At 43.1% G+C, this 24,832-nt stretch overlaps 2 protein-coding genes across 5 annotated transcripts in view; one reads left to right on the forward strand and one right to left on the reverse strand.

The window, feature by feature from the left end:
• The window catches only part of EXTL1 (exostosin like glycosyltransferase 1), a 47,104-nt gene that overhangs the window by 18,919 nt on the left and 3,353 nt on the right, over positions 1-24,832 (forward strand). For both annotated transcript variants that reach the window (XM_083369750.1, XM_083369751.1), the window contains 8 exons: positions 5,926-6,019; positions 8,981-9,088; positions 10,683-10,802; positions 12,377-12,509; positions 15,146-15,264; positions 20,009-20,098; positions 20,837-20,923; positions 22,402-22,562. In XM_083369750.1, the coding sequence (XP_083225876.1) occupies positions 5,926-6,019; positions 8,981-9,088; positions 10,683-10,802; positions 12,377-12,509; positions 15,146-15,264; positions 20,009-20,098; positions 20,837-20,923; positions 22,402-22,562 (912 nt within the window). The remainder of the gene's footprint in view (positions 1-5,925; positions 6,020-8,980; positions 9,089-10,682; positions 10,803-12,376; positions 12,510-15,145; positions 15,265-20,008; positions 20,099-20,836; positions 20,924-22,401; positions 22,563-24,832) is intronic.
• Positions 1-24,832, reverse strand: part of SLC30A2 (solute carrier family 30 member 2) — a 57,194-nt gene that overhangs the window by 6,030 nt on the left and 26,332 nt on the right. The window lies entirely within an intron of this gene.

Here is a 24,832-nt window from a genome sequence, read left to right on the forward strand (position 1 = left end):
CAAATGCCTCACTTTTGGAATTACCGAAAACGGTCCAATTCTTTCCACGTTAAGGTAAAGGTAAAGGTAAAGGTTCCCCCGCACATGCATGCTAGTCGATTCCGACTCTAGGGGCCGGTGCTCATCTCCGTTTCAAAGCTGAAGAGCCAGCGCTTGTCCGAGGACGTCTCCGTGGTCATGTGGTCAGCATGACTAGACGCCAAAGGCGCACGGAACACTGTTACCTTCCCACCATAGTGGTCCCTATTTTTCTATTTGCATTTTTACGTGCTTTCGAACTGCTAGGTTGGTAGAAGCTGGGACGAGTAACAGGAGCTCACGCGGCACTTGGGATTCGACCCGCCAAACTGCCGACCTTCTGATCGACAAGCTCAGTGTCCTAACCCACTGAGCCACCGCATCTTTCCACGTTACCCTCATTTAAAAAAGATGTCCATCTGAATGCATTTTTGTCTATGGGGATAAATGCTGCTTTTTTTTTTTGACATAGGCTTTGTAGTGCATTTCATACATTCTAATCATGTCCATTTAGTTAACACATTAAATGAACACAGAAACCTGGACTAGTTTATGTTTACAGTAGGGATCATCATCTCCTTCAGGAAGTTTGAGATTGTTTTTATCAATCCACAATATTTTATTATATGAAAATAATTTAATAAATACCACTTTAACTAAAAGTACTATGAAACACAATAACAGCAGCAGCATCAACATCGTCCCCTTGAATACTCTCACTGATCACTTGGTTGGGTTGATATTGACCACTTTGGGTAGCCCTGGTTTATGGCTTGAGGTTTGATGTGAGCCAGTGTTGTTTGATTAGCGTATGGTGCCCTACACAGGTCCATTCGTTAAACAGGATAAGTTTGTTAACACGGGGAAAATTTTTTGATTCCCTGTGAGTCCTACTTTGCTTCAGGGCAGAGGTCTTTGTCTGGATTTGGGGTTTTAGGAAGCATAAGAAACAGGAAGCTGGCGTTCCCTTCCATGCAGGTATTCTAAACCAGTGTTTCTCAATTCAGTAGCTTTAAGATGGGCAGACGTCAACTCTCATAGTATGTATACGGCGAGATTTATATAGGTCATTTAAACAGTATTTTCTCAACCTTGGCAACCTTAAGCTGTATGGATTTCAATTCCCAGAATTCCCCAGCCAGCAATACTGGCTGGAGAATTCTGGGAGTTAAAGTGCACACATTCTGAAAGCAGCCGAGGTTGAGAAAATACTGTTTAAATGACCTATATAATTCTCGACGTATACTGTACCCTGATATCCAAATAAGGATTGGGAAAGTGTCCATACCCTAAAGCAATGATAATTATTTAGCAGATTTGTATCCCTTAACTTGTCATTACCAAACAAAAATCTTTTTATTTTAATGAGAAAAGAGGGAAAGAAGACAAAGATGAGTCAGAGACTTTTTAAAAAAGTAAGAGTATTCAGAAATCAAAATGAGATTGCCCTACTTTAATTTTACTTTTTGCTTAGTGCATTTTTTTTTCATTTTGTCTTTTCCCTTCCCACCCTTGTGCCACTTTGCTAAGTCACTGGCACCATGCCTCTTCTCCTGCCCGTTTGTCATTTATCACGTATAAGAATAACATAACTTCTCATAACTTATTGATTTCCAGTGCTTGCACATATTTGTAACCACATTTTAATTGACCCAGCAAAGAGATTGCCTTAATATGGATTTTTGTGGCATAAGAAAATGCTTCAGATTCGCAGCTCAGCAAAACTAGCTCTTAGCTGGTTGGAAAGCCTGAGGTGTGAAGCCACTGTTTAAATCCTACATTCCAAACATGGTTTGAACAAGCTGGTGGTCCACCCAGCAAATGTTGGCAAATTGGCAACTTTAGAGAACTGGTGTGAGATTACAGAGCAGGGTGGAGAGCTTAGCTCAACAGTTTGTTCATCCTTAACCTTCTCTTGAAGTTTTGGCCAGAAGGTGGCCCACCTCATGCTTAAAGTGGATCACACTGGTTTCTTTGTTCTCTCTGACCTACTGTGTTACTGATGTGTGCGGCACACAAGATGATGTATCTAACTGAACGCAAATATTGGATTTTCCACTGTGGTTATAGGCACTCTACAGTGCCTTTTACCTCTCCTTTTATAGCTTCCAGAAAGTTCTCTTTCATCCCATTGAACTTCAAGAAGACTGTAGCACAGGGGTGTCAAACTCAATTTCATTGAGGGCCGCATCAGCATTGCAGTTGCCCTCAGGGGGTTGGGTGGGTGTGGCCAGGGTGGGCGTGGCCTACTGGGTGGGCGTGGCTAGAGTGCATATGGCCTACTGGGTGGGCGTGGCCAGCTCTACATCGTTCGCATCAAGGGTGCCTATGGGGGCCTGGGCAGGAGTGGGACAGATCTGAGGGTCTCTGGCAGGAGGAGGGTCTCTGGGCCAGGGCCAAGGCAGTGGGGGCTGTTCCCTCACTGTTTCCAGGATGGCTTCGCGGGCCACATGAAACCACTTTGTGGGCCGGATCCGGCCCCCGGGCCTTGTGTTTGACATGTCTGCTGTAGCAGATGCTAGGTTGCAGGCCACCAAGATGTGTGGGGAGCTAGCAACTTTCTTTCAGGGCCCCCATGAACTGGGGAACAAATTTGAGGACAAAGGTTAAGTGGAAAAATTCATTTGATCCATACTTTTTAAGTCAGTTCACCTAATTATCCTTCGGCCTCCAGCAGCTTCCGCCAGCCAAGGAGGCCAAATGTGAGGAATGATGGGAGCTGAAATTCAGTAACATCTGGAGGGCAACAGATTTTTCATCTTTATCTCATAATACTAAGTAATTACTTTGTGTGAAAAATATATTCCCCAAGCAGTTGAATGCATGGCGTCATTGACTGAAGGAGACGTTTCTTAAAGCCTGTAAATGCATTGTAGGAGATCTCATTATGTGCCCCAGGTGAATTTATTTAACACAGTGTGATCACAGTCTCCTTGAATATCTTACAGGAGGCATGTTAGCCAGCAGGTGCAGGTTTTGTGCAAACAAAATATATTGTCTGTGCTAGAACATCTCAGAAAATCTGGGCCTAATAGGAAAAAAAGAGGGAGGAGGGCTGGAGGGCAGAGGAGCCTTTCAAAATCCTTCCTCAAATTTATGATTGAATAAATTGATTTTCCCCAATTTCTCCAGAAGCAGCAGAAATTCTCCAATATTTCCTCATGAGCTTAACTCTCCCTAAATCAGAGGTCTCCAACCTTTTGGGCACCAGTGACCAGTTCTGTGGAGAGAGGTTTTTCTGTGGTCCGAAGGGGGCCTGGGTTTCATGTACTACCTGCATCCCGCGGATGGGGCCTTGCTTGTTTGCGCGGACTGGTTTCTGACATGCCGCAGCCTGGTGCCAGTCCACAGACCAGGGGTTGGGGACCCCTGCCCTAAATGGAGATCAAAACACTGCTCCTACTAAAAGTCCTTCAGGAGAGTTTCTTCAAAAAACAGTGTTTCTCAACCTTGGCAGCTTTAAGCCATGTAGACGTCAGCTCCCAGAAGGTTGAGAAACACTGTTTTAATGTCTTCCCTTTGTATTAGAGACTGTGTTGCATAGTGCTGACATTGTTGGATAAGGAACCCGAAGACCCATTTAGGTAAGTCATAGTTCCCTAAACAGCTTTGAACATCCTTCTTACTCAACACAATCTATCTCACAGGATTGATGTTGTGGGTAAAAGTAGGAAGAGGGAATGTAATGGATAGCCCCCTGAGCTCCTGAATCAGCAAGCCAACCAGTTAAAGTAAATAGCTAAATGATAGTGCAGAAAGCCAGGAAAGTGGTAGATTGCCAGAGGAATGATTATATAGTACAATGAAAGGCAGGACATTCACAACATACACATCTGTTGGCCTCTTCACTGAACCAGGCAAGTCTTATTACACTCATTGCAAAAGAACGACCAGAATCGTCTCCTCCACCACCACCACCACCACTATACAAAATTCTAATCATCATCATCTTCTTCTTCTTCTTCTTCTTCTTCTTCTTCTTCTTCTTCTTCTTCTTCTTCTTCTTCTTCTTCTTCTTCTTTCCCCTTCCTCTCCTCCTCCTGCTTCTCCTGCTGCTGCTCCTCCTCCATAAGAAAATATACATGAGAATGTCTTTGAATGAGCATTTTTAAAGCTGTGCATGGATTGGGACCTCAGCTTTCATCATCAGCAGAGGCCTTGCTCTGCACAGCGACATAGCGGATGCCTATTTGAGAATAGTCCTTTTCAGTCATAATCTCAAAGGTACAGAATGTCCTTCCCTGAGAGACCTGCCTGGCGCCTCCCTTGTTATTTTTCTGCATTTAGTGAGGATCTTTCCACTTTCTCAGTCCTTTCATCCCTCATATTTTTTCAGTCCCTATACCAGGGGTAGGCAACCTTAGCTCTTTTATGACTCGTGGACTTCAACTCCCAGAATTTCTGAGCCAGCATGACTAAGCATGGAAACCTCTCCCTTTCCCTTCAGCGTGGCTGGCTCAGGAATTCTGGGAGTTGGTCCACGAGTCATAAAAGAGCCAAGGTTGCCTACCCCTGCCCTATACTGTGTTATGGGGAGCATGTCTCTCCAAATAGTTTTACATATTAAGATGCCATTTTAAGCATCTGCTGCTTAACCCAACAATTACTCTTCCTGTCTCATCTCCTCCCCGGCCCCAGTTCATTTTATGGTGTTCGTCCTTTGATTTGACATGGATTTTATCTTCTTGCTTTATGGCTAGGTTCCAGGCTGACTAATAATTCTCTGGAAGTAAGAAATAATTTATGGGCATATCCCAAAGCTGACTGAAGTGGGAGCCACTGTTGGCTGTGTGCATAAACACCTTTGCTTCTGTTTGCAAGTCAAACAGTGGGAGGGTTGATAGAAAAATCCTCTTGTCTATATCCTGGGGGGGGAAATCATCCCACATACAAAGGTGTTTTGTGGATTTGCCTCCTCTCGTTACTAAGGATGTTTGTACATTTGTGGCGAGGGAAAAGTCAGCCTCTTTAACAGAACACAGTGGAAATTTCTGTCCTCCACCCCTGGCCCCAGTTTTGGCACACAAGGCTTTTTGTGTCAGGCCCTGAATCCATTCCTTGCACCATGTTGTGCTTAGAGGCTTATTAAAAGAACATGTGAAATGAACTTTGGGTTCAGACCTAACCTGAGGTGGCTCTACTTTCCGAGGAATTTCTCAGTGGAACTATTTGGAAGAAATTCCATGAAGAGCCTTGGTGGAGCAGTGGGCTAATGCCTCCTTAAGTAACACCAGCTGCCTGCAATTAGTGCAGGTTCGCATCCCACCAGGCTCAAGGTTGACTCAGCCTTCCATCCTTCCGAGGTCCCAGATTGTTGGGGGCAATTAAGCTGACTTTGTAATAATGCCGCTTGGGTGTGTGTGTGTGTGTGAAAGCCCTAATAAGCAGGCATATACATAGAATGAAGACTACTGCTAAGCTTGTAAGCCGCTCTGAGTCTTCGGAGAAGGGCGGGATATAAATGGAATTAAAATTAAAAAAATTCTTCATGACTCTGAACATAGTTTGGTGTAAACCAGGAATGTCCAACTTGAAGACTTGTGGACTCCAACTGCCAGAATTCCACAGTCAGCATGACTCTTCAAGTTGCCAACATTGGACTCCCCGGATATAAACCTATCGCAGTACAAAGCTCTCGGCAAGAGAGGATGTGATTGGCTTGGAAGCATGTTGATGGTAATCCCACTTACTGTAGCTAGAGGGCAAACTTGCTTGGATATTGCCCAGACAATATTAGGATGGGACACCACTAGGAAATCCAAAGCCCATCATGCCTATCCAAAATAAGAAGGGTTTCATGTCATTGGTTCCCAAAGTTCCATCCCATGCTCATAAATTAAGGGAAAAGAACAAGAGCATTGCATGATTGCTACAACTCTAAAAAATGTTTGTGTTGTCTTTCCCCAGGTTTGATTATCAGGAGCTGTTGCACAACTCTACCTTTTGTATCATCCCCCGAGGGAGACGTTTGGGATCCTTCCGCTTCCTAGAAGCTTTGCAGGTACGTGATTATTATTACTGTATGGTTCCTAGATTTTTATCCCATCTTTTTATATATACCTCAAGGTCGTGAACATACCTAATCTTCCTCTTTTCCCCACAACAACAGCCCTGCAAAGTGGGTTGGTCTGAAAGGGAGGGATTGTTCCAAAGTCACCCAGTCGACTTTCATACTTAATGCCACATCCAGACTAAAGCTCTGGCAGACTGCGCAACCAGCTGTAATAAAGTTATTTCTACTTCTTGAGAACTGCCTTTCCAAACCTGTCCCAGTTTTGCAGAGGCTCCCTCCCATTCCTGTACTAGATGGAACAATCAGACGAAATCATTGTTTTAGGTGAATTTCCTAGCGTTGCAAGGGTGATAGACCAATCTTCAGAAATAGCCCAACTGATAGGTCACAGACCCAAAGGAGCAGTTGCACTAAGCAAAAGCCCCCATTCACGCCTCCCCCCCCACTTTGCAAAGGGTGCCAGACCTGTTTCAGAAATAGCCCGGCTAACAGACAAGAGGGGCAGGTTGCAAGGGAGCAGAAGAAACTAGGAAGGAACAAATGAAAACAAGTGAATTGGCACTGCCGGAGCCGTAGTAAACCTGCAGTAGCCTTCACAATGAGCAAGACAGCCCAGAAATAGAGAAAAGAGTGCCTGCTGCTATTTATTATTATGTGTGAATGTGTATGTATGTATGTATGTGTAAATCAGTTTTGACTCCTGGCAACTGCTTGGTCACGGCCCTGCAGCTTTTTTGGCAAGATCTTCAGAAGTGGTTTGCCATTTCCTCCTTACTAGGGCTGAGAGGAAGGGACTGGCCCAGGTCCACCCAGCTGGCTTCATGCCTAAGGTGGGTCTAGAACTCATGGTCTCCTAGTTCCTAGCCTGGTGCCTTAACTACTATAGGTAGTCCTCGAGTTACGACCACAATTGAGCCCATCATTTATGTTGCTAAGTGAAACATTGTGTTAAGTGAGTTTGCCCCACCTTACGACTTTTCTTGCCACAGTTTGTTAAGTGAATCATTGCATTTGTTAAGTTAGTAACGTAGTTGTTAAGTGAATCTGGATTCCCCATTGACTTTGCTGGTCAGAAGGTCACAAAAGGAGATCACATGACCCCCGGGACACTGCCCCCGTCATAAATATGAACCACTTGCCAAGCATCCGAATTCTGATCACGTGACCAGCGGGATGCTGCAACGGTTGTAAGTGTAAAAAAACGGTCCTAGGTCACTTTTTTCTGTGCCGTTGCAATTTTGAACGGTCACTAAATGACGTGTTGTAAGTCAAGGACTACCTGTAAATCAAACTTTTCTCTCCACTGCCAATAATAAAAACAGCACAGCCCTTCTTGTTGGCAGAAATAGCTAAAAAGAAAAAAAAATCTGTTGTGCACTCCTTAGTGATGGAGCCAACACCACTCAAGTGACTGAACCCATCATTGCTTTCCTGCTTTAGGTTTACTTGTCCATCCTAAAGCGGTCTGAAACCCAGATCCAGCAGTTTTTCAAAAGAGCACTAAACTGTATATAAAAGCATGAAGAGCTGACAGGGCCAGCCAGTCCCTATAGGGCAGCTGCCTTTGCAGAAATCCAGTCTCTCCAGCCATCCAACTGAGATGGTTGCAGAAGGCAACTAATCAAAGTTGGGCAGATATCCATCCTAACCGTATCATCCACCATGTTCTTGGTGGAGCTTACTGGATCATTCCCAGAGCTAAAAATGGTGTCAGGAATGTGAGGTGTTCTCACAATGAATCGTTAAAGGAGCTTCCAAGCAAAGGCATCAAGCAGAGATGCAATCATATTAGCTTTATTCATGATAGATCAAAGAGAAAGAAATACTTGGCATGAAAGCATTCATGCCTGCATGTGAGAGAGAAATAAAATAAAACAAGCTAGCATTGCATGACTAAAAGAAGGACTAAGAGCTAGGAGAGGAGAAATGGAGACTAGAAGGAGAAACTAGAACTAGAACAAAGAGCAGCCCCTCGTGCAGAGGTATTTATGGGGGGTCTTGGTCCCTCCCTGACCATAAAACACTCTCACCAATGGGGCTGTGGGTCCGAGACCCTTGGCTCATCAGTGGAAGCAAAGAAGCCACTTTGCCTCCATCTGATGACCCTTTTGGGGAACTGCCAATGGCTGGCACAAAACATCTAACAAGGAAAACACCACTTTAAAATGAGAACTGCTAAATGTCTATGGCAGGGGGTCTTCAAACTTGGCCCTTTTAGGACTGGTGGACTTCAACTCCCAGAATTCCTCAGCCAGGCATGCTGGCTGAGGAATTCTGGGAGTTGAAGTCCACCAGTCCTAAAAGGGCCAGGTTTGAAGAACCCTGGACTCTATGGAGTTTCTCAGTCATCCAGTTCATCTTTGGGAGAACTGCTAAAGTTGACTTTATACTGCTTCAGGTGCATATGGGCTGGATATGAGATAAAGGTAGCCTTATTAGGACGTGGCTTAAAAAAAATGACCCGGGTGTGTTGGTGCCATGGTTGGGAATGTGAGAACGAGGTCCTTTCTCTCTGAGCTTGGTGGTTTGCTTGCAAACGTTTTGTTACCAAAAAAATTATTTATTTATTCATTCATTTGTATCCCGTCTTTATTATTTTACAAATAACTCAAAGCGGCGAACATATACAACAGGGTTTCCTGTTTTGCCCATAACAGCAACCCCGTATTTACTTCAGGTTTTTGGCAAAACCATACCCATAGCGAACCACTGGTTTGCTTAATGACTACAGTGTTTCCTTAAAGACCACCATAAAAAAGGTCATAATACCAGGTGGGTCAAGTTACCGATCCTCTTATGATCACCATGACTTAGAAACCATGATGGGTCATAAGTCAAGAACTGCCTATAAACTCCACTGAAAATCCTTTGAGCTTCATGCTCCCCGGTCACTTTCTCTCTCCTCTCTTGCCTCCTTGTGATCCTTGTTCTCTTCTCTCATTGATCCAGGCTGCTTGCATCCCGGTCCTGCTCAGCAATGGATGGGAGCTGCCATTTTCGGAGGTGATTGATTGGAGTAAATCGTCCATAGTTGGGGATGAACGGCTTCTTCTGCAGGTAACATGCTGGCTGGGGAATTTTGGGAGATGAAGTCCCTACTTCTTAAAGTCATCAGAGTTGGGAAACACTGCTCTAATGGATGGACTTCGGAGCCCTTGATCATTACTATTTAACTTTTAAAAACCACCTGAAAAGAACATTGTCCTTTGGATAAAATGCTTTCATTTTCCTGTATAAAGTACAGCAATTATTTGGAATCTGGAGGTATTCACTTATTTACCTCTTTAGAGTATTTTTGTATGGCCTTTCATTGATCATCTCTCTCTTATTTCTTCTTCTTGCTGTGGGTAACTTAAGCATTGATTTAAATAGAGAAACTGATCTAGCAATGGGTTGAATTCTGGTAGCCGAATTACTGTAACCTTTATTATGACCTTGCCTTGAGCGTCCTGGAAAGATTGCATTTGTAGCAGGCACGGACCTTGGTCAGAGAAATACCGATGTTGCGGATAAATAGCTCTAATATGCATACATAGCTTGGTCAATGTCCATTCTGCAGTTTATTTATTTACATCCCACCTTTTGTTATTTTTTAAATAACGAAAGGCAGTGTACCTTCTTAATACTCCTTCCTCCTCCTGTTTTCCGCACAATAACAACCCTAGTGAGATGGATTGGGCTGAATTACTGGCCCAGTATTACCCAGCCAGCTTTCACGTCTAAGGCGGAACTAGAACTTACAGTCTCCTTGTGATTGGTTCCAAGTCACCCAATTGGTTTCATGCCTAAGGTGGGACTAGAACTTGTGATTGGCTACAGTCTCCTTGTGATTGGCTCCAAGTCACCCAGTTGGTTTCATGTCTAAGGCGGAACTAGAACTTACAGTCTCCTTGTGATTGGCTCCAAGTCACCCAATTGGTTTCATGCCTAAGGTGGGACTAGAACTTGTGATTGGCTACAGTCTCCTTGTGATTGGCTCCAAGTCACCCAGTTGGTTTCATGTCTAAGGCGGAACTAGAACTTACAGTCTCCTTGTGATTGGCTCCAAGTCACCCAATTGGTTTCATGCCTAAGGTGGGACTAGAACTTGTGATTGGCTACAGTCTCCTTGTGATTGGCTCCAAGTCACCCAGTTGGTTTCATGTCTAAGGCGGAACTAGAACTTACAGTCTCCTTGTGATTGGCTCCAAGTCACCCAATTGGTTTCATGCCTAAGGTGGGACTAGAACTTACAGTCTCTTTGTGATTAGCCCCAAGTCACTCAATTGGCTTCATGCCTAGGGTGGGACTAGAACTCATAGTCTCCTGGTTTCTAGACAGGTGCTTTAACCACTAGACCAAACTGTTTGGTCTAGTGTAGGTTTGTTTATCTCCACATCATCCGTTTTTTGGTGCTTTTTGTTGTTGAAGGAAGATTGTATTTCAGTTATATAGCAGCATAAAATACAAACAAGGAAAATTACATCCATTTTAATAATTTCACTGAAACCTATAAGCAGTATAAGATCACTAGAAGCTTGGATAACTAACACAATACTGTAAAATTAAAAGGCTGAAGTATCTCTGTAAAATTGATCGAGGTTTTTCCCTCTGTCATAAACTACCTTGCATTCTCCCCTTCATGTCTTCTGTTCTTGCTGCTTCCTCACAGATTCCATCTACAGTCCGATGTCTGAACAATGACAAAATCCTGGCCTTCCAACAGCAAACTCAGTTTTTATGGGAAACGTATTTTTCTTCTGTGGAGAAGATTGTGCAAACCACTCTTGAGGTAAGCTGCAGAAGTGTGCCCACCATTTGCCCAAATAATTCATCTGTAATTATTTCTGTTTCAATGATTGGGGGGTCACATATCATGGTGAATTGTGGATTGCTAAGTAAACTACATGGATTCATGTAACAAGCCATAAAACATGGCTTGTAGAGTGCAATGAATAGGTTCACACAACACGGTCAACTCTGAAACAAATTGGTTAGCTTCATGCAACATATTCAGCACATAATGGCTTGGTATGATGGGCAAAGGAAGCCGCAGGGAGGTGGGAACCTTTAGCTTTCAAGTTGGTCTAGGTGTGTCAAGGTATGTCAATCCTCAAGGTGTGTCCCCATGGCCCATCAACCTCCTTCCAGTAGTTCTCTGTTCTAGGTCAGGGATGAGCAGTTGGAGGAGAGAGAAGGAACGGGGAAGGTGTGGTTAAACTTCATGTAATTCCCTTCATGGCTTCACTGATCCTTAAGTCACACTTCACAACAGCTGGTCTAAACCACATGGAGATGGCTATTATTGGACCAATCTCCCTGCTGTCCACCACCCTTCCTATCTGTTGCTTGATACACCAGTTAGTGGTGAAGTTTTTCAGATCTATGAGTGCAAAGGGACTTCAACTTGCCTTCCTTGGACCCAGAACTAGAAGAAATTCATAGATGCCAATAAAAGGCAGAGTCTCTTTGAATGGTTTGAAACATTTGCTCCCGGGCTTTCTCACCACCTGGGCTGAGTTCCCATTTATGAGATAAGCTGCCAAACAGTTGCCTTCTGTCTCTTAAGGTTTTATGCCTGCATTTTCTTTCCTTCCTTCTTCAACCTCCCCACCATCTCTCTTACCTTGGAAAACATCATTTCTTTTTTCCTTCTGGTCAAACGTTTGGAGAAATGGGGAAGGGAAATCAAAGAGTTTAAGTTTCACCTTCCTCATGAGGTATCCTTACAATATCATATAATGCTTTAAAATATGTTTATGTATTAGATCTAAATATAAGTGAACAAGAACTCTTTTTTCCTCTTGACCTATTCAAATTGTTTTTAGCCAGGATGAATGTCTATAGCAGATCTGGGCATTTGATGGCCTCTTTAGCTATCCCTGTTCGGCTCATGTGAAGTCATTTGGAAATTAGAAATCAAGTATAAATAATTGTACCCCATGCATGCAGTATAACTGCTTTGCTTTTATTTTGAAGGCAACTGCTACTTTTATTCAATCCAACTCTTAACTCCTGCCTAGAGTTTGTACAAGGTATATCTCAGTCTAGCATGGTTTGCTTAATTTTATAGTAATAGTTAACATTTATGTAACACTTTCAGTTCTTTTTCTGACTGCCTCACCTATAGTTTCCTATTCAGACACACAAATGTGCCTGCTGGTAGCTAACCAGTGGAATTACAGAGGAGCATCAAAAAGACAATAATGGCATGCCAAATTTGAATCTGGACTTCCTGATTGTAGTTTTTTCTACTTGGGGCCAAGAAGAACGGTTGAGATTGATCTCGCATCCAGGAGACGCCTTCTTTTCTAGCAGGTGTAGATAGCTCCAGGGTGTAATGACAACTATTTTTCTCTTTGCTAGATAATAAAAGATCGGATATTTCATCAGGAATCACGCCCAAAGTTCTTCTGGAACACACTTCCTGGAGCCTTGGCGGCCTTGCCAGAATACTCCACTCATCTCGGTGACTTCCCTTTCTATTATCTGAAGCAAGGTATGGGAAATACTCCTGCACTGTTTCTACCTTCTCTACTCCTTCTCTCTTAAGAGGTAGGGATTGTTGAGGTGGTGATGGACTTACCCCCGAAATGGTGCAGCATGGAATGTTCCTTTTCAAGGATTTACAGACAGTTCTCAATTTACAACCATGGTTGGGACTAGAATTTCTGTTGCTAATCAAGGGCAGTTAGGTGCGTTGCCCCTGATTTTATGACCTTTTTTTGTTTGTTTGTTGCCAAGATTGTTAAGCGAATCAGTGCAGTTGTTAAAGTGAATCAGTTGGTCATGATGTGAATCCAACTTCCCACGTTGACTGCTTGTTGGAAGCTGGCTGGGAAGGTTGCAAAGGGGGATCCAATGACCCTGGGATGCTGCAACGGTCTTAAATACACACTGGTTGCCAAGCTCCTGAATTTTGATCTCGTGACTGTGGGGATGCTGTGATAGTCCGTCGTAAGGGCAAGGACCAGTCATAGGTCTTTTTTCCCCCCAGTGCTGTTGTAACTTCGAACGGTCACTAAACAAGTGGTTGTAAGTTGAGGACTACCTGTAGTCTCTCTTCCAGGATACTCCGCCAGGCACCATGATGTCTACCACCTATTTTGCAGTTTCATCTTTTACATAGGCTCAATATTATCATTAGCATGAATGTTTATTTGCTTGCATGTTGGTCTGTTTAAATTAGCATTTACTCACTCCATTCATCATTAAGGGGAGGGTCTAACCTTACAGAATGTAAAGAATCACAGAGGATGTCTTTAGGGAAGGTCTGAGAAAGCCAAAGAAACCAGCCATTGAGGAGAGACTTAAGAGAAGAGATTGCATAGTCCAGAGATTGCAGGAAGCATGAGAAAGAAACAACCCTGTGATTTTGTTTACTTTAAGATGGGACAAAGAGAAACTTGGCTTTCAAAAATTAAAACAAACAACATTCCTGGAGTCCCTGCTGTGCCTGTTTCTTGACCTGATCTCCTTTGAAGGGCTGACAAAGAGCTGCGTTAAGTAACGCAGAGCAGCCTCTGTTCCCAAGAGGCTTACAATCAGGCCTCTGGGAGAAAAATCAAAAGAAACCCACAGAGTAGAGTAGAGTAGAGTAGAGTAGAGTAGAGTAGAGTAGAGTAGATCAGATCAGATCAGATCTTGGAGGTCTTCTAGTCCAACCCCCTACTCAGGCAGGAAACCCTATACCGTTTCAGACAAGTGATTGTCTAGTAGTCCAGTAGAGAAGATGGAATGAAACGCTGTTTCGCATCCATTTGTGCCAGGCATCCCCAATTCCCTCTTTTATCAGGCTGGGGGTCATGGCTGGAGTCTCAACAGTGCATCATGAGCATTGTCACCAAACAGCTACAATCAGTCCTCGATTGACAACCATTCATTTAGTGACATCCAAAGTTAACATCATTGAAAAAAAGTGACACGACCGTTTTTCACACTTCTGATCGTTGCAGCATCCCCAGGGTCATGCGATCAAAATATGGACGCTTAGCAACTTGTTCATATTTATGACGGTTGTTGTCCTGGGGTCATGTGATTCCCTTTTGTAACCCTCTGACAAGTCCATGGGGAAGCCAGATTCATTAAGCAACTGTGTTACTACCTTAACAGCTACAGTGATTCACTTAACTTTGGCAAGAAAGGTCATAAGATGGGGCAATTGTCTCACTTAGCAACAGAAATTTTGGGCTCAGTGATGGTCATAAGGCGGAGATACTGTGGCAGTCATAAGCCATCTAATTCCCCGAAAAGCAAGCTGGTAACATTGGTGCCTCTGCTTCTTCCAGACTCGAGGATGTTCAAATGCTTCCGTTTAATGGTCTTTTTTTATCAAGGCAGGTGAGGAACTGCCTAGACAAAATGCTGAGCAATACTTTTTATTTACAAAAAAGCCTCTGAGATTCAGGTGGAGCAACCTGATGTTTTAGGAAGGAAAGATAATGCTGGATTAAATTAGAGGAGGCTTGCTGTATTATGGTCAAGGTCTTGGATTAGAACTGAGTTCAGCTGCCATCTCAGCCATTCGTGGGGAGATCTTGAGCCTGCCACTTTTTTTTTAACTCGGTCTATCTTCAACAGCTATTTGGGGTTAAAGTGAAGGGAGATCCTTGTGTTAGGCTGCCATTTACTGCTAGAGCAGGGGTCTCCAAACTTGGCAACTTTAAGACTTATGGACTTCAACTCCCAGAATTCCCCAGCCAGCATGGCTGGTTGAGGAATACTAGAAAACAAAGTCCACAGGTCTTAAGGTTGCCAAGTTTGGAGACCTCTGTGCTAGAGGAACAACTGTGAAATGGGGCAGGGGACCTGGCAATTGGTGTCCATGGAGCCACCTCGTAGACTCCTGCTGTAAACGAGCATAGCTGAAATTGTCACTGACGTTATCTCTGTTTCATTAATTCCTCCTGCTTTCTTCTGCTGTTTTCACTGGCAATGAAATCTGAATTGCAAGTTTCCTATGGGTGGAGACCTGTCTCTTCTTTTTATCTTCTGAAATGTCATGTTCACTGGTGACACTAAATAAAGCACTAATGATAATTGGTTAGATGGGGATTAAATTTCAGCAGGTAAGCCAAAACAGGTTTGGAGGAGAGTTTTAAGCATCCCAGACTCACCAATTCTCTCCCTTTACAGGATCCAGCCCCTCCGAGAAGTTCACAGCATTAATCTGGGCCGTCTCACCAATTGTCTCCCTTTCCCAGCCCATCCTGAAACTCATCCAAGCTGTCTCCAGATCCCAATACTGTGCCAAGGTAAAGGAATTTCTTGCTGTTATTGTGGTGATGATAATTGCAGTGTTCCCCCCCCCCATCACATGATCAAAATGTGGATGCTTTGCAACAGGCATGTATTCACAATGATTGCAGTGTCCTGGGATCATATGATCCCCATTTGCAACTTTCCCAGTTGGCTTCTGACAAGCAAAGTCCATAGAAGAAGTCAAATTTGCTTAATGAATGCATGATTCACTTAACGAGTGCTGTGACTTAACAACCATTGCAGAAAAGGATGTAAAATTGGGCAGAACTTATTTAACAACTGCCTTGCATAGTGATGGGAGTTCCCATCCCAACTGTGGTTGTAAGTCAAGGACTACCTATACGAACATACCAGTTTTATGTTGAGGAACGTGAAAAATGATCTGTCTCCATCTAAGATGTGCAGTGGTACAATACAATACAGATAGTCCTCGACTTACGACCAGAATTGAGTCCAAAATTTCTGTTGCTAAGTGAGATATTAGGTAAGTGAATTTTGCCCTTTATTACGACCTTTCTTGCCACAGTTGTTAAGAGAATCTCTTTTTTAAAAAAAAAATTGTTATTGGAATACTGATTACCCAATCACCACGTTGCTTCCTAAATATCTACATGTAAAATTGGAAAATTAATAAAACTTGTTTTTTAAAAAAAGAGAATCACTGCAGTTGGTAAGCTAGTTACACGGTTGTTAAGTGAATCTGTCTTCCCCATTGACTTTGCTTGTCAGAAGGTTGCAAAAGGTAATGAGATGACCTTGGGACACACTAACGGTCATAACTATGAACCATTTGCCAAGCATCTGAATTTTGATCATGTGATCCTAGGGATGCTGCAGCTGTCGTAAGTGTGAAAAACAGTCATAAGTCGCTTTTTCCAGTGCTGCTGTAACTTTGAATGGTTACTAAATGGACTGTTGTAAATCAAGGGCTACCTGTACCTTGAATTTCTGTTGCCTCTTTCCCACCACTCTCACGTTTAATAGTAGCTCTCATCTCCTTGCTACCCTCTTAATCCAGACTTCTGAGGCTCCACATTGTCATTCCCACCTCTTGTTATGAAGATTGCTAGAAGGTGTGACTTTCCAGAGTTGTGTTGTACAAAATCGCACCAAGCTGTGGTGCCTTTTCCATTCCCTTGTATACGTCAAGAGGGTTGTGGTGGGTGTGGCAGCCTTAGGATACACCTGGGTGGGCTAGTAACCTTTATTGCTGTCAGCAAGTCTCACCTTCCCCTCCAACTACAGGGCAAGTCCTGTCAACAGCCACGTCTCTACTGCAAATGAGCTCAGCTAAGCAGGCCGCGCCCATCCTGAGCATTTCAAAATGTGTGGCAGTAAATAGAGTCTTCTAAGTATGTGAACTCTGGAGTCTGAGCACACTGTCCTTGTAGCTTGTCTGCTTTAGAAGGAAAGATTCAGTTAACTTTGGTAAAAATACCAAGGAAACATGCATTGGTGTGTAATCTAGTATATTATAGAGGAGCCCATTTGGTGTAGTGGTTAAAAATGCTGGATAGAAGCTAGAAGACCATAACCACTAGTGCTGAGGCCAATCTCTCTCAACCTTGGGAAGAAGGCAATAGCAATCTGCTTTTAAAAATGTTGCCCAGAAAACTGCAGAATCCACCTACTTACCAGGAGTCCAAAGTAATTCAGAGGCAAAAGAAGAAAGAAAGAAAGAAAGAAAGAAAGAAAGAAAGAAAGAAAGAAAGAAAGAAAGAAAGAAAGAAAGAAAGAAAGAAAGGAAAGAAAGGAAAGAAAGAAAGAAAGAAAGAAAGAAAGAAAGAAAGAAAGAAAGAAAGAAAGAAAGAAAGAAAGAAGAAAAATCAACAATGAAAAATTGGTTTTCCTTTTGGAGAGATTGAGTGGCAATTGTTCGGTCCTGCCCCACAATAGGAATTACTGCCAAATCCTGCATTTTTAAATGACTGCCAAATCCTGCATTCAGTTGGAGGAAATCAGGATCATGTCTGCAAAATTCTCTTGGGTAGAGTGTGATGGTCTTGCATTTGTTTAGATCTGAGGCACAAAGGAAACGTGTGAATGTCCTGCCTTCCCTAGTAGAGTCCTGTCTCCAAAAGTTGCCTGCTTCCTGTTTTCTCATGGTTTCATTGAATCCCAGAGGGACAGTTTGGGAGTGAGGAGTTGTGAGGTTGGGAATGGCAGATGGGCAGGGAGGCTTTGGAATGATGGAAAAATGCCTAATGGAAAAGCACACAGCAAAAAGGATACAGGTAATCCTTTCATTCAGTGACGGTTCAAGGTTATGACGGTACTAAATTAAGGGGACTTATTTATTTATTTATTTATTTTATTTAGTTATATTTATATACCGCCCTATTCCCTGAGGACTCAGGGCGGTTTACAGGGAATTAAAAATCCAAAATACAAAAATTAAGAACAAATTAAAAAGTATTAAATTAACCCTGTAGTCAGTTAAAAAGAACCCCTAATTAAAAATTCCTCCTCAGTCTGGGCCCGAGAGCTGAAAGAGCCAGGTCTTCAGGCCCCGGCGGAATGATCGGAGGTCGGGGGCAGTCCTCAGCTCCACCGGCAGCTGGTTCCAGAGGGCAGGCGCCCCCACTGAGAAGGCCCTATCCCTGGGTGTCACCCGCCGGCAATCTCTCACCGGCGGAACCCTGAGCAGACCCTCCCTGTGGGAGCGCACTGGGCGAAGGGCGTTTGATGCCGGCAGCAGGTGTTCCCTCAAATATCCCGGACCCAGTCCTTGGAGTTCCAGCCATTGCAGCATCCCCACAGTCACACAATTGCAATTTCTGACAATCCCTGCTAGCTTCTCCTAAGCAAAGTCATGGGGAAGACGGCAGGAAGTTGAAAGTTGGAAGTCACTGTTACGTGACTTCCTTGCTTAACAATGACAACTCAAATTGCCAGAACTGTCATTGCCAGACATGGCACCGTCATGTGACATTGTGCTTTACAACCGCATCACTTAGCAACAGAAATTCCAATCCCAGTTGCCATCCTAAGCCAATTATTTTTATCTTTCAACATTCCACCAATGATCCAAAAGAAGACTTGGAAGGGAATTCTCATGCAACTGAGCTTCAGGCAGAAAAACAAAAACCTCTTTCCAACGGAGAAATTGCAAGTCCCATTTTAGTACACCACCAGTATGAATGGCCTTTATTTATCAGCTGCACGGCCTGGTTTTATGGGGACAAAAATGGGACAACACAGCCCATCGAGTTTCATAGTTGTGGGCATTCCATGTTCACAGTGCTGCTGCTCAAAGGACTGTCCTTTCACCTCACACCTAGAAAAACAATTTACGAGAAAGATCCCAAATATATCAAGTGGGAAAATTTCATTAAGAAAGATCAATGTTTCTGCTGCTTTCATCATAACAAGCAACTGAAATGCTTTTACTAGAGCAATTCTTTAGCCGCTCCTTGGTTGTATAATTTAGATTTGCTGCAGGAAACCATTAACATTTTGGGGTCAACCGTTCCTATGAATCTAAAATGCTGGCTTGAGACTAGACTTCTGGAGCCAAAACGTGGCAGCCTTTGCACAGTGGAGTACTTGCTTCCAAACCCCAGTCGCTGTTTGAAAGCAGGGATTCGGGCAGCTTGCCAAGCAGGGTAAGGAAAACTATACAGTACAAGCTGAAATTCCCGAGGCAGTCTGGTGATGAGACAAAGCCAGAGGACCACCCCAAAGAGGGTGGCTTTGAGACATCGGTGCAGGAGGTACTGTTTGTGCTGCAATGCAATACAAACAAGGTAGATTTAGCACAACAAGAATCTGCTGCGTGTTTTCTTATATAAGACCCATAGAAATAAACAGAACTTTGGGGCTTTGGCAGAGGTCCTGCCCATTTGAATGAGGTTCTGTGCTAGTAGATTTTGTTCCTTCCCACTCATGGGAGGAGACGTGCCACTGGAGGTGTTTGCAGCAGAAACCAAAATACGGTATGCTCCTAAGATAGCCTTGTGAAATTGTCTTCTGCCTAACTCTTTACCTAGTCCCTCTCCAACCCCAGAGATGGATTTCAGCTTCCATAATCCCCAGGCAGGCTGACAATTGGCCGGGTTTGGCTAAGAAGAGTGGGTCTTGCAGTCCTGTTGAGAGGGTGGTTATAAAGCTTAGTTGACTGGGGTTTTTTTCCGTCTGCGTTGGAATTTTGTTGGCATTACAGAATGAGCAGAGATGTCAGGGAGAATGTTCAGTGGTTTTGCTTGTTTTCTGGAGTTTTGTTGGTGGCTTATAGCAGTGGATGTCTTAAGATGGATGTCTTAAGATGGATCTTAAGATGGATGTCTTACGGCACTCATATCACTCCTGATGGCCCAGTCTGATTTTAAGGGGAATCAGGGGTTTGGGGAGAATATCATTTCTGGAGAAAATGAAATATCTCTTCACCCCTCCAATTAAACCCACTTCAGGCTTTTTGAAAGGCCTTAAAAACCTGGCTTTCCCTTCTGAATTTAGAGCCAGGATGTTAGCAAGACTTGATTTGTTTATAGTATGCTGTGTTCTGCAATGAATTGAGCAATTGGTTATTTTTTTTATCTAGCTAGCATCTTTTAATTCTTTCAAATATGTTCTTGTTTGTAAGCCTTGTTGGCTGCCAAGAGTTAATTGATTAAGATGGGCGGCCAAATAAATAAAGGAACAAACAAACAAACAAGTACAGCATGGGCCACAAAATGAAAATGATTGTTCTGTTGCACGTTTCAGCTAGCTAACCAGGCATTTCTGTTTCTTGTACAGATTTTAGTCTTATGGAGCTGTGAGAAGCCACCTCCACAGAAGTGGATGCCGGCCACAGTTCCCTTGACCGTCATTTTAAGCAGCAACAAGGTAAGAAGCCAACCAGGTTGTGGTTGTGGTTGTCATATTTTAGCAAGGGGAGACCTGGGCAAAATCTGCATGGACCCACACTCCAGCAGCAATCCTGCTTTCTTAACACCCCAGTTCGCCTATCACTCAAAGCCAGTTCTCATCATTCAACGTGCATTTTCCAAGCGTTCAACCAAAGACCAATGTATGGGCAAGAGTAACTCCTCCACTTGACCTTTCTTACTCTCCGATTTTCAAAAGAAATGTCCTGGTGGGCAAGTATTCAAGAGGAAATAGTTACCAAGGGCAGAAAGAGCAGAAAAGTAACCTGAGTAACATCTCAGATAAGTCCACCCCAGTTCTCATGAAGATAAGATGGAGAGAGGGAGAAAGTGTATTCAAATTTATCTGAAGATTATCTCTCCCCTCCCCTCTCTATTTATCTACCTATCTATCTCTAATAGTTTTACGGATAATTCAAGAACATATTGAGCACATCTTCCTCCTCCTATTTGGAGGTGGGTTGGGATGAGAACCACTGACCCAAGGTCAACCCAATCAGCTTTCATTAGCAAAGCAGGGCTAGAACCCACAGCCTCTTGGTTCCTAGCCTGGTGCCTTAACCACTAGACCAAACTGGCTCTCCCATATCTTTACAATAAAAGTAGCATTGATCTACATGACTTTGATTTCCTGTCTGGTTCTTCCTTGAAGGGGTGACAGAAGGTGCTTTTCTGTTTCTTCTCTCTTCTCCTGCAGGTCAGCGAACGGTTTTTGCCTTATTCTGCTATTGGAACGGATGCCGTGCTGAGCCTTGATGAATATACCAGCCTTTCAACCAGTGAGGTGAGAAAGTTCTCCAGAATCTAGTATGTCTAGTTTAATGAAGAGAAGTACTAGGGGTGACAGGATAGCAGTGTTCCAATATCTCAGGGGCTGCCCCAAAGAAGAGGGAGCCAAGCTATTCTCCAAAGCGCCTGAAAGCAGGAGAAGAAGCAATGGAGGGAAACTAGCCAAAGAGAGAAGCAACCTAGAACTAAGGAGAAATTTCCTGACAGTTAGAACAATTAACCAGTGGAACAACCTGCCTCCAGAAGCTGTGAATTCTCCAACACTGGAAGTTTTTAAGAAGAGACTGGACACCCATTTTGTCTGAAATGGTATAGGGTTTCCTGCCTGAGCAGGGGGTTGGACTAGATGACCTCCAAGGTCCTTTCCAACTCGATGATGATGATGTCTTTCTACTCATCTTGTAGTTATGGAGCTTGCATAAGGGACAAATGACTACTTAAAATACAAGGCAAGGCCTAGAACCTGGGACAGTTGAGTAGTCCCTATAAAGAAGAATATTTGTAGCTCAGGGTTGAAATGAGGCGTCCTTGGTACTCTGATCTTGGTTATTTTCTTGCAGATGTTTCATTACCCAAATTAGGTAACATCATCAATGCAGCATTCATTGCCTAGTTTGGGTAATGAAACGTGTGCAAGAAAATAACCAAGATCAGAGAGGTAGTCCAATCCACTGCAGCTATCTTGGCCAGAAGAGGGCTAGGGATCCTTGAGAAATGTCCTCCAAATTGTATATATCTTACCTATTTGACAAAATAAACCTATATGTATATGCAATGTTTTACAATTAAATGACTGAAATTTAAATTGACATAAAAATGGGGGGAAAGGAAATGCGTATATACACTAAAATATGGAATTCTGTTGTCTAATGAGTTATCCGACTCTGATTCCCTATTGTAAAATATTTGCTTAGATGTGGAAAGGGAAAGATAAGTAATCTTTGCATGGTCTGCTTACAAAAGGTTCTAGCTTTAATTTGGGACATCTCCAGAACTGGTTAATAGAGTGGGGCTGATCCTGGAGAATTGCAGCTGGTGAGAGTAGGTCAGTCTTTGCCAGCCTGATGCCTTCCATTACTACTTTTGGAATGCCCCATCAGCATGGCAAGAGGTGGGAATTCTAGGAATTTCTAGAAGATGTCTAAGTGGATACACCTTATGGATACTATGGATGCCACAAGCTAATAGGTAGAGCAGGGGTATCCAGTCTTGGCAACTTTACGAACCTGTGGACTTCAACTCCCAGAATTCCCCACCAAGCCATGCTGGTTGAGGAGCTGTGGGAGTTGAAGTCCACCGGTCTTAAAAGTTGCCAAGGTTGGACCCCACTGCTCTAGAGATTATGCTACTTGGAAAAAAGAAAGAATATAATTTGAAAGTAGAAGACATGACTTCCCCTAGACAACCTGAAGCCTTCTGATGAAAGATTCTCCTTTCTCAAATTGTTTTCCTGCTCTCTTTCTTGCCTTTTAGGTTGACTTTGCCTTTGTCGTATGGAGAAATTTCCCCAACCAGATTGTAGGCTTCCCAATGCGCAGCCATTTTTGGAATACCAGCAAGAACCAGTGGAGCTACACTTCAAAATGGACCAATGAGTTCTCCATGGTTCTCACAGCAGCGGCATTCTATCACAGGTACCCTTCCTGACTGAAGAGTTTGGAAAAAGCCCATTGAGGCGATCAAATTCAGGTCCTGCTCAGTGCTGGAATCCCAACTGATATGACCGTCAGTTTCTGCTTGAACTCTTTCTAGGAAGGGACGAGAAGCTTCCCCCCTTAGTCATCGGTTCACATTTGTTGTTGCTTGTGAGAAGCTCTCCCTAACCTTCCACTGGAATCTGCTTTCATACTTTTTAAGCCCACTCTTCCATCAGTTGCATTCTGAACATCTCTGGGTGAACACCCAGCATCTTTCAGATAACGTTTGAAGAATAAACAGGGAGGTTGATATCTTTAGAATTAATCCAGTGGTAACTATAACATTGGATCATTGAATAGATTGTGTGTGGATTAGTCTTGAAACTGTGGGTCTCTTTCTCACATACACCTTAACCTTAATCTAAAAATGAATATTCTTCGATTGTGTGTCATCAATTCATTTTTGATTCCTAGCAGTCACATAGATTTTCTGTCAACGCTGCTAACATCGAATGTTATTGCTTGACAAGAGATGAAGAAGTAGCCATTTCATACGTTAAACTTGTGAATTGCTTTAAGAGATTGGATTAAGGTTGGGAGGGGGGAAGAGGAGGATTGTTCCTCAAGGCCATCTGAAATTAAAGAAAGTAAGAGCTTGGCGGGTTTTCTAACGGAAGGGAAACTGATTCTTTAAATTAATTGGAAAATGTGATTAATGACAAAATTAGAAAGGTGGAGAATTGTGTTTTAATATATTGTGCAAGAGGGCGGAGATTTCAGATTCCAGCTTCCTTCGAGCAAGCATTTGCCGGTGTATTAGGCTAATGTTGTTGTTAGCTGCGAAGTCGTGTCTGACCCATTGCAACCCTATGGACAACGTTCCTCCAGGCCTTCCTGTCCTCTACCATCTTCTGGACTCCTTCCTTCTCATTAGGTGGCCAAAGTATTTGAGTTTTAGCTTCAGGATCTGGCATTCTAAAGAGCAGTCAGGGTTGATCTCCTCTAGGACTGACCGGTTTGATCGCCTTGCAGTCCAAGGATGAGTCTCAGGAGGAGGACTCGCAGGAGTCTTCTCCAGCACCATAGTTCAAAGGCCTCAATTCTTTGGTGCTCAGCCTTTTTTTATGGTCCAGCTTTCACTGCCATACATTGCAACTGGGAAGACCATAGCCTTGACTATACGCACTTTCGTTGACAGGGTGATGCCTCTGCTTTTTAGTGTGCTGTCTAGATTTGCCATGGCTTTCCTCCCCAGGAGCAAGCGTCTTTTAATTTCTTGGCTACAGTCCCCATCTGCAGTGATTATTATTAGGCTAATAAAGGGCTTTTAAGGTAAACAATGCCTCAGAGTCACTTGAAAAGCCCATACGTCAGAAACCTGACATCTTCTCTATGAGGATATAGTTCTAAAGTTCTAACCTGTTCTTACACTCTTCAGTTATTTTTAAATATACTACTATTGAAGTCATCTTTTCACCTGATTCGCCCTAACTTTCCTCCCTCCTCACAGCACGTTGGTGAATATACCCTTTGGGTTATGACTACATAAGCATTGGCATTTTTAAAACTGAGCTCTCTGTAGATTACAAGCACGTGTGTAAATATTTTTAGCATAATTTCTACAACTTAAACCTACAATTTAGCTCTTTCTGCAGAGGTTAGGTAGACAAATAAAGGGATGTGGGGGGTACCTTAGTTTGCAGAAACAGGCGGGAAAAGCAGTGCTAGAAGGGTTTGCTCTATTTTTATGTAAGAGTGACATGCCTGTGCCTGTTGATGGGGGTGTTCCTGATGATAAGGCTGTTGTTTACTGATGACTTCTAGATCTGTCTTTTCTAACTAGCCATTTTATTAATATTTGATGGGAATTCTGGGAGTTGCAGTCTTGACACAATTAGGCATCTGGTTTTTTTGAAGGACACTGGAGTGGGTGAGGAAGAAGATGCCACCAAAAGATTAGTCTATGGTTCAGCTAAAGTACAGCATTAACCTTGTGAACTCTCAAGCTTCCTCTTTCCGTTATATATTCAAGATGGAGAGTATTTAATATTCATTTGTTATGTATATGTAGGGGTGTGGGCCTATACATATGTTGTATATAGTATGTTTAGGTGTGTCATATATGTGTTTCACTTGGAGAGCGGGCAACTAAATTTCATTTTTGATGTGTGCCGTTCTGCCCACAGTAAAAAAAAAATGACAATAAAGGTTATCTTATCTTATGGTCAGAAAACAGTTGGAAAAACATTGTTCCAGCAACTACTCTT

The sequence above is a fragment of the Vipera ursinii genome, assembly GCF_947247035.1.
Source record: "Vipera ursinii genome assembly, chromosome: 9".
NCBI lineage: Eukaryota > Metazoa > Chordata > Lepidosauria > Squamata > Viperidae > Vipera > Vipera ursinii.